This window comes from Solanum stenotomum, chromosome 4 (assembly GCF_019186545.1).
Source record: "Solanum stenotomum isolate F172 chromosome 4, ASM1918654v1, whole genome shotgun sequence".
Classification (NCBI taxonomy): domain Eukaryota; kingdom Viridiplantae; phylum Streptophyta; class Magnoliopsida; order Solanales; family Solanaceae; genus Solanum; species Solanum stenotomum.
Genome location: NC_064285.1, coordinates 53,069,600 through 53,080,119, shown reverse-complemented (window position 1 = coordinate 53,080,119; position 10,520 = coordinate 53,069,600). Strand labels below are relative to the sequence as shown.

The following is a 10,520-nucleotide window of genomic DNA, read 5'->3' as shown; positions in this document are numbered from 1 at the left end:
GAATAATAAAAAGAAAAAACAAACAAATTAAAGAACAAGAAAAATAAAATTGTCTGAGAACTCAATAATTAAATATTGATTTTCAATTATTTTTTTTTCTTTCTAAAAGCATACATCTTCCATGTCTTTTAATAGGTACTATAAATTATATTCCTGGGAATAATGACTATGAAAACTAACTAGATATATTAAAAGATTTCTATATGTCAAAACAAGATTATGGTGAGTTGGTGACCAATCACCCAAAAGTTAAAAGTGACCATCCAAGCTTCTTATTAAGAAAGATAAATAAATATTATGGTTCAATGATCTTTTACATCACACTCTCTTCTCTTCATATGCAAGAAGATTTAGTCTCCTATTTAAAAAAAGAAAAGAAAGGTGTGGAAGTTCTACCATAAATACATGAGTTCTACAGAGTGCATGCGAACTAACTCCTGCTTTTCAATTACTAGACCTTAGTGGAAGACGGAACTTTTGAACAACGGATTCACTTGAACTCAGTATTTTCAACACGAAACGTAAATATGTACGTAAAAAGAACCACTAAAATTCAACAAATATTACATTCCAAACACAAATTTAAAAGTATGATGTGTTAAGTGCTAGTAAAACATTAAACATTGAAATCATCAAGTCTAAATCTTGGATCCACCGTTGCTAGATGTTCTACCTTGCGTAGGTTGGAGCTTGCTCAAACTAGGACCAACCGGTCAATTGTGTTTAAAAGACAATTGATTTCAAAGATGAAAAGGTACAGAGCTGTACATGCATGAGCTGATGAATGAATGCATGAATATATCTGAGCTTCTTTTACCTAACCAACTTTAGCTTCCAATTCCTAAAAACTTGACATCTTAAATCTTCTAATAAAACTATGCTCCTTGTTTTTTCATTATTTTCTCCTCAATAAATCCAGATCCACAGTTCTAATCTGCGAGCCATTTCTATCTGGAGATTCTCTTCTCAAGGACCTCGTTTCCTGAAGAATAGGCATCCCTTTCGTTGATCTTTGATCATCCCACCCCCCTTTGAAGTGTCAATTGTTTCCAACAAGGTTACCACTTCGTCCATTTCTGGTCGTTTGTCAGGGCTAGCATCCCAACACCGCTTCATTACATTTCCCAAAGAACTAGGGCAACAACGAGGTATCTCTGGCCTCAAATTCTGCAAATTCGTAGTAGAGTTGTGACTTTCAAACATTTTTTGCTCTTCAACGAACAAAGACGTGTATTCACTTTATTTCAGTATATATATTTCTACCTGTCGGACAACAGCTGTTGTCACTTCTGAGAAGCTCAGATCTGGATATGGCATGTCACAGCAATATATCTCCCAGAGGCATATGCCAAAGCTATATACATCACACTTCCGGTTATAGGGGTTGCCATTAAGAACCTGTACACCATGATAAAGATAAGTAGAAGGAAAGTTAATGAGAGGAGACAACATATATTTAAGTATGACGCATGTGAGTTTCATAAATCAAGCACATACCTCAGGTGCCATGTAACCTAGGGTTCCAGTCTCACCAGTCATATCATTAGGATTTGAAGCTTCAACACGAGCAACACCAAAATCAGCTATTTTTAGAGTACGATTCCTGTCAAGAAGCATGTTCTCTGTTTTGACATCCCTATGGACAATCTTCTCAGAATGAAGATAGCTTAACCTAAGAATGGATTTTGAACATGGAAGTGTCAAACACATGCTGTTAACAAATATGAAAAAAGAATAAGCATTATGAAATTTCACCCCCGTGCTAGATCCAGCGCCAGTTGGACCACAACTTTGAAGACCAATTTCCTCCTATGGTTCTTGATGAGAAATGATTTGAGAGTACCCCCAGGAAGGTATTCAACCACTACACAACAAAGATTTCGTGGAATGCCAATGAAACCATTCTCAGTCTGTATGTTAAGATCCTGTGTGCCCATTGCAGCTCCTATAAACTGCAAAAGGATTAGCCATTAGAAATGTCTAATCATCCCAGATTTTTAATATTCTTGCAAGCCAAACACTTAAGAGCTCCAGATAAAGATTTTCAAAGCATCAAATTAAAGATCCCATGCCACTTTAACACATCTATGTCAAAACTAAATACAAAATTATTCAGAAAACAGCCCACTTGGACAAAATGTTGTGATTTGCTATGGAAATTAATTTTTACTTAAACTTCATAATGTTGTGACCAATTCAAGAATCAATAAACCTCCTTCATATTTCAGTTAGCTATGGAGCAATGAATTCAAAAAGTAATTTGGATTACTACTGAACCCAAAGCTTTTTGTAATTAGTTTTAATTTTATATTATTTTGGTAATAGGTAGAACTTACGAAAGCAATTTCAGCATATATAACACCATCATTTACAGAAATTTGCATCCATTTTCTATTTTGTGGCGGCAGGATGACAAAAGCTGTTTTTTCAATGTAGTATATATTACCACGAAGAAGAAGGAAGATTGACAAAGAGAGTAAAGACCCATTGTGTTGGTGAAATAAGTATCTTACTTTTGTGACATTAGGATGATCAAGTCTGTGCCAAACGGAAACTTCTTGTGAAAAAGCTGTTCTGACTGAAGAAACCTCAGCCTGAGATCTCTGGCCTTCTTCTCCCCAATCAAGAAGCTTCACTGAGGTTAAGGCAAGAGAAAAGCTGTTGAGTAGCTAAACAAGAAATTATGACGCTTCTCCTGAGTTCTACACTTTAAAGTATAACATGAAAATGGATTGTGGATACTCAGGCATGACTTGACAAATTGACAGTTTAAAGTTTTGTCTAGAATAGGCTCACATTGACAGCATAAAACTTAAGAAAGTTTGTGCTCTACAGTTAAAACTTTTAGATTTCAATTTCTGATTTGGTTCAACTTTTCTTCTTTTGCCACTAGGCTAAATTGCAGTTGAAAATGAATTAATGATCAACAACTTATGCAAATAAAAATAATTCAAGATCAATATTTCATTCATTCACAACAATCAGGGAACAATGTTTCTGCATCATTTCCAAGAGTCGTCCTGCAAAAATTGAGCATTGCAGAAATCTTAACATTGTCTCAAACCTGTTAGCCCATTCATTTTCTAACACCTTATCCATAAGGAAATAAAGTGGTGATGCCCCTTGAAAACAGACAACAGATACAAAGCTGTCAGCTACAGTAGCATTATGGTATGTACATCAAACAAGTCCTTCCTACTTTTTTAATAAGGTAAGGTTTTATTAATATTAGTAACATGTTGTGTTATATTCTAATGTTCTGATGAATTAACAAACTATGAAATCTGGTAGAGCGACCTGATCCCTCAAGTAAGGGTCATCCAGGTGTCAATGGAGTGCAACTGTAAAGCTGCCACACCTATGGTAGGTGGACACGACAGCAGAGGTGCAAAGAGTTCAACCAATGGCTTACAACTAGGTTGTTTTTGTCCATCTTATATTGGGCACTTTGGCAAGAAACAACCTAGTTTTTGCAATCAAGAATATTCAAAGCAAAAGTCATCCTCTCAAGAAAGCATTACGCTCTAACGAACAGCAAGGGACTGATCGAGTGATCAGGCAAAAAGTCTCACTTTGTCATTTGAGTTTAGTATATTGTGGTCAAACATTGTAAGATTTATTCCTATGCTATAAAGGAACATAGATCATTTCAGTTGTATTCATTGTGAAGTCGAGTTCATGGCTAGAGTTAGTTGTGCTGTATTTGATTGAAGTCTATGTTACCTAGAGGTAGTTAATATAGTGGCCAACTAAGTTGCTTGGACTCTTCACTTTTGGTGCCGCAACCGTGTCGACACGACATGGGTGTGGGTATGGGGTCCGTGTCCAATTTGGTCAATCGATTTTGGGTACTTTGACCAAAATCGATGGGAAAAGTCCGGACAATTTTTATGATTTCTGTAATCAATACAAAAGCTAAGGTGAAATTGAAGAAAATGGACTACCTTTTATATAAAAATTTCTATGTCACTCCTTTTTCTTTAATCTCATTCCAAGATTCTCCTAAGTTCTCCTCATAATATCTCATAATTTAGGTTTTATAACTCTATTTTTACATATTTTGATTATTTTTAGGTGAATCCCTGCACCCATATCCATATATGGATCCATATCCCCGAATCTTAAAAATTAGATCATGAAGGATTTGACCTTTGAATCCGCACCCGTATCAAACACTCGCGCCCAAGCCTGAGAAACTTAGATGGGCGATAGGGCTATTGTTCAGAGACTTGTAATAGAGGTGTTACAAGGTATATGGTTAAGAGTTTAATCCTTTGTGATTACCGGAGTCTGTATTCACAAGTTGCTTGAAGTTAGTGTGGAAGTTGTTGAGAAATCCTAGGTGACAAGTCGTGGTTTTCTCCTTCCTTGAGCAAGGAGGTTTCCATATAAAGCATCCCTGCTCCTTACTCTAAGGTTTACTGTTCTTATTATTGTTAATATAGTCATGGGGACCTGGTTTCTTGACTCATGGTGGATTCATACAAGCCAACATGTTGGTACTACAGCCATTACAAATAGAACCTGGACTTGTTTTACATCACATACTCACAAGTGGAGCAAGTCTTTCATATTCAAAACAAGATCTCCATTCATCCAATAGTTCTATACATCTATACTTGACAACATAAAACATTTTCTGTTTCTTTCCGTCAAAATTCTATGTCAGACAAAGCTAACACCAAACAGTAAGCACTTAGATTCCATGTGTCAATATACACAGATTTAGGTTTCCAGTTTTGACAATGATTCAAAATTATCCAGTGGAGGGTAAATTTAATATTACTCAAACAAAGACCGGTGGCAATTCATGAAAGTAAGAAAAATTACCAGCTACATCTTGGCCATCATAGATACCACGATGAACAGTACCGAAGGTTCCCCGAGCAATGACAGTTTTGATGATTAGTTTAGATGGGTCAATTTCCCAAGCATGTTTAATGGGGATCTCTCTATCCTTGTAATTTTCTCCTCCTCCTTCTCCTTTGTTACTCTTTTGTTTCTCCATAGTCCATGCTCGGCTCAGATGCCTCTGTAATTGTTCGTCTAAACTCTTCAGATCTATACGATCTGCTCTCACAAAACCCACTTCTCCACTTCCCTCCATCACTCGATTTCTTGATTTTGAAACACAAATTCTTATCCTCTCTTGATTTCCCCTATCATATGATGGAGAAAAAAAGGCCCAAAGGATCAGTAAACGCACAGAAAAAATGGCTCTACTTCGAATTTGGGGCAACCGCCATGGCTGTGAGTACACAACTGTCACTGTTGCTGCAGATTTACAAGCACCAAAACTACTATTTGTGTTCTGTTTTTTTTTCTTTTTACATAATTTCTTTTTTCATAAATAATGTTAACCAGATGTTTTTTGCTCTTTTTTTTTTTTTATATTATGTCAATGCTGCACCTTTTTTAAAAAAATAAAAATTTTGGGATATTTATTTACCTATAAAAGATGGAAGGGATTACACTCAGAAAATCCAACACTCACCGATAGAATAATATTAAAAAATAATTAATTAATCACGATATTATATTTCTTTTTAGAATTCATGTCTCGGTCAACGTGCCTACTTTCCAAAAATATTCACTACGTTCGGAATAACTTAGTCATTTTAGGTTTGTTGTGACCGCTTGTAAATTAAGATTTTCAAAATATCACATGTGCCACATATATTATTTAAAAGTAAATTTAAAATATTATAAAAATAATTGACAATAAAATTACAAAATTAAAACAAGTAAAATAATATATATTGGACCCGAATTTGTCCGAACTTTTGCATCAAGTATATATATAGAGAGAGAGCTTATGTTATATATATAGAGAGAGAGAAAGCTTATGTTACAATCTTGTATGAGACCAGTAGAACATTTAATAAAAGCATTTAATATTTTAAATATATGCCAACCAGAATAGCCAAAAGAAAGTATTGACCTTACGAAAGACAAATAATAATTGACCAAGAATATTACTGGTATCTTTTGAAAATAAAAGAAAATTATTCAAGTATATACGACTTTCTAATAGAACAAAGACAACTATATTTAGAACAACGACAGTTATATCCAAGCTTATTATCATCTGTAGAAATAAATTCAATAAACCAAAAAATTAGACAAATAGATTTACAATTACCAAGAATAGGGTCTAGAATTGACCATTACATCCAACAAAAATAATACGATAGAAAAGAAAAAACTTGGTATCTTGCTTAAAAATACTACAATAGGAAGTACTAAGAATTTATAATATTTAGACTTAGAAATAATTTCTGAAAAGAAATATAGAAGGCTAAAGCATGGTTCAATAATAACTTTACAGAAGGACACCACATTTTACATAGCGATAATAATCACTTAAACACTATTACAAACCTAATAATAAATTTAGCAGAACACACTCAGTTAAAAGACGATAGAATACTAAAGTCAATGGAAACTTTAGAAAGACTGCAAAATCAACATAAAAAATTATTAGAAAAAATAGAAATTAATTTCGATTTCTTAAAAATGCAACAATTAGATATAAATACAAAATTACAAGGGATTATAGCAAATAATAATAACATAAATAACAATAGTACAGTTGAAGAGATTAATAAAAGACTAGAACATCTCCACAAAGAATCTAAAGAAATAAAAGAAAAATTAAACCAACTTAAAGACTTTACCCTTTCATGAACAATCCTCTTTACCTATATATATATACATATAAGATAAGTGACATGTTACACCAATGGTGTAAAAAATGGTTCCAGTTTATATAATAAAAGTAAATAGTAATAATTTGTTGAAGAAAAGAAATATTATGTATCTTAAATAGTGCACACATCTTAGTTAGCCAAACTTATTTGTTTTACATGAATTATCTTGTCTTTTGGATATTGATATTTTTAAAAAAACGTAGAGAAAAATAATGAAACTTTAATTATCACCTTGACCTTACCAGTATTGAAAAGCCAATTATGCTTTTAGATCATTTATTATAAGATGGAATACCTTATCCAAATTTCTTTTAAAGAAAATCAACCAAAACTTTTTACATTCACAGAAAAATCATATATAAAATAAAAAAGAAGGGGAGGATTACTTTAAAAATAAAGCTACTAAACAGTTGCTTCGAGGCTATTTTATTAAGGGAAAAGGTCCTGATTTACCCCTAAACTTTATGATTTGGAGCTGATATACCCTCCGTTTAAAAAATGGCTCATATATGCCCCTGCCATTATAGAAATGGCTCATATATGCCCTTTTACTTAACAGAATTTTTTTTAATAAATTAAAAATTCATTTTTTTACTTTAATTTAAGAAAATGTCATGTGACTTTTAAAATACCCACCTTCCACTCCACCATACCACCCGACCCAATTGGAAACAAAAAATCTCACCCACCCAAATTAACCTAACTCATTTCATTTCGTTATGTCCACACTCAAATGAAACCAAAAAAATTTGTGAGGGTTCCAGTGAGCTCTACAATCCAGAGTTCGGGTGATATTTGAGAAACGAATATTCAAAACTTCGATTTATCGGTGAAATGGAAGGCAAAATAANTAATAACTTTACAGAAGGACACCACATTTTACATAGCGATAATAATCACTTAAACACTATTACAAACCTAATAATAAATTTAGCAGAACACACTCAGTTAAAAGACGATAGAATACTAAAGTCAATGGAAACTTTAGAAAGACTGCAAAATCAACATAAAAAATTATTAGAAAAAATAGAAATTAATTTCGATTTCTTAAAAATGCAACAATTAGATATAAATACAAAATTACAAGGGATTATAGCAAATAATAATAACATAAATAACAATAGTACAGTTGAAGAGATTAATAAAAGACTAGAACATCTCCACAAAGAATCTAAAGAAATAAAAGAAAAATTAAACCAACTATAAGACTTTACCCTTTCATGAACAATCCTCTTTACCTATATATATATATATATATAAAAGATAAGTGACATGTTACACCAATAGTGTAAAATATGGTTCCAGTTTATATAATAAAAGTAAATAGTAATAATTTGTTGAAGAAAAGAAATATTATGTATCTTAAATAGTGCACACATCTTAGTTAGCCAAACTTATTTGTTTTACATGAATTATCTTGTCTTTTGGATATTGATATTTTTAAAAAAACGTAGAGAAAAATAATGAAACTTTAATTATCACCTTGACCTTACCAGTATTGAAAAGCCAATTATGCTTTTAGATAATTTATTATAAGATGGAATACCTTATCCAAATTTCTTTTAAGGAAAATCAACCAAAACTTTTTACATTCACATAAAAATCATATATAAAATTAAAAAGAAGGGGAGGATTACTTTAAAAATAAGCCTACTAAACAGTTGCTTCGAGGCTATTTTATTAATTATATAACAAATAAAAAAAATATCTTAGGAATCGTTTGGTGCGCTCTGAGATTATAATTTTTAAATTAATTTATCTCACCTGATAGAGGAGATAACTCAAGTTAGATGTGATATTCATGTACAAAGAACCCATAATATTCATACAAATCAATATAAATGAATGTAAAAAAAAAATTGAACTAGCATCTTATACGAACCTATAGGTAGTGAAGTTTCATTTATAAATTCATATTAAATTTTGAATTAATTTTTAAATTCATGATACGTTGATCAAGTTAATTTATTGGCTAATAAAGTTGGATTAATATTTGAGTTAAAATTATATGGCTTAAATAAAATCTAAATTATATTTGGGCTAGTTTGTTAAGTTGACAAGACAAGACAAGCCGGACTTATGCTCTTCAAGTTCAAGATACTCTAAAATTGCTTGAAGACCAAAATATCCTCAAAACTCTAGCTCACAACTATATAAAGGAGTCTTCACAAGACTAGAAAAAAGAAGAAGAAAAGAGGAAATACAGACAAAAAAAAAGTTTTGCTCTTCACAAGTCTTTCACATATAAAGAAGTCTTCCTCTCCAAGTTATGTGCCGCAAGTTTCCATATGTCACGACCCAAAATGGGTCATGAGTGACACCCAAACTTAACCTTCTAAGTGGGCTAACCAACAAATCCCAATTTATATTATTGTTCAACTTACAAAATACAACCATAATGTAGAAGCTCAAATCTTATTAATGTAAGAAACAAAAATCCACCAGAGTCTATTACATGTCATACCCAGAACCTGAAATTCATCACATCAAGGACATTCAATTCCCAAACACTAAGTCTGCGAGTATCAAAGAAACCATAATAAATGAATACAATTATTTGTGTCTAAAAACTAAGGACATCATGTCATAACCGAGAGAATCCAACACGAGCTAGAAAGAATAACTCACCCTGGATTCTGATATGCTAGAGACTGGTTGGAGCAGAGGGCGAGTCAAAGTCACTGGTACACTTGTTGCACTCCACAAAAGGAAAACGAAGAAAAACACAAGTAGGGGTCAATATAGGACAACATGTACTAAGTAGATATCATCGACCGACTCAAAATAGAAACCAATATGTATTAGGTAATAACATGAAATTAACTATAGCAACATGTGACAGATAACAAACAACATGAGCAAGTGACAATAACATCAAGTAAGTAATCAATCCACAATATCAAGAACACATGAGGACTCAAGACTCCACACCACACTTTTTTGGGAATTGAGTTCTTTGAGATTGAGTACATTAAGTTATTCTAATATGTTCTTCCTTAATTTTATCGTGCTGGAACGTGACACCCGATTCAATAATATCGTATTGGCTCATGGTACGCGATCCAAATATATTGTGTCGGCATGTGGCACCCGATCCAACAATATAGTTAATTCATCATTCTTTATCATCTCTTTCCACTTTCTTAACAATATTTCATCAAGCTTTCTTTATTCAAGGCATCACTTTAATAGAACAAGTTCAAGATTATGGATTTCGCGGTCTTGAGATTACAGACCCATCACAACAACACATAAATCAACAAAACCACAACAATTAAGTACATAGAAAATTTCACAATATTACTCAATGACTATAAATCACTATTAATAGTCTCTCTATCACATAGAATAAGCCATAACCAACCTCCACCGAAGAACCGAAGTCAAGCAAGCTAATTCTCCAATGATTTTCCTTTTTGGAATGCCTCCATTAGTTTCGAATCTATCAAGTATACAATATTGAGAAAACGAGTCTGTAGACACCCATATCACTATTATCTAACCTTAACTCAATAACCCACTCAAATCTATAATCAATTTCTTAAATTTTGATGCCAATTAATATGTCAATTCTCGTATTTTTCAAATTTCACGCCTAGGGTTAAGTCTTAATTCCTCCAAATAATATAACTCTTATGAAATTTAAATAATACAATACATCTAATATTTAATTACCTATCCTGATATATCAAAACTTAATTTATAACATGAGAACAAAATATTAATATTAAAAACTTGAAGCCACTGGTTACAAACTAGTGACAACAAACCATGAACTCCATTCAAATCAAACAAAAAGAACTCAAATTA

The 10,520-nt window shown here is 32.3% G+C and overlaps 1 protein-coding gene across 1 annotated transcript; it reads right to left on the bottom strand.

Moving 5' to 3' along the window:
• Window positions 1-518: 518 nt before the first annotated feature.
• On the bottom strand, window positions 519-5,304 carry LOC125862794 (serine/threonine-protein kinase STY13-like). The gene is made up of 6 exons (XM_049542919.1): window positions 4,831-5,304; window positions 2,514-2,635; window positions 1,756-1,952; window positions 1,498-1,672; window positions 1,264-1,398; window positions 519-1,167 (listed from the first exon to the last, which is right to left on the bottom strand). Exons 1-6 carry the CDS (start codon window positions 5,105-5,107, stop codon window positions 967-969), a joined length of 1,107 nt encoding a protein of 368 aa, XP_049398876.1. The 5' UTR covers window positions 5,108-5,304; the 3' UTR covers window positions 519-966.
• Window positions 5,305-10,520: the final 5,216 nt, after the last annotated feature.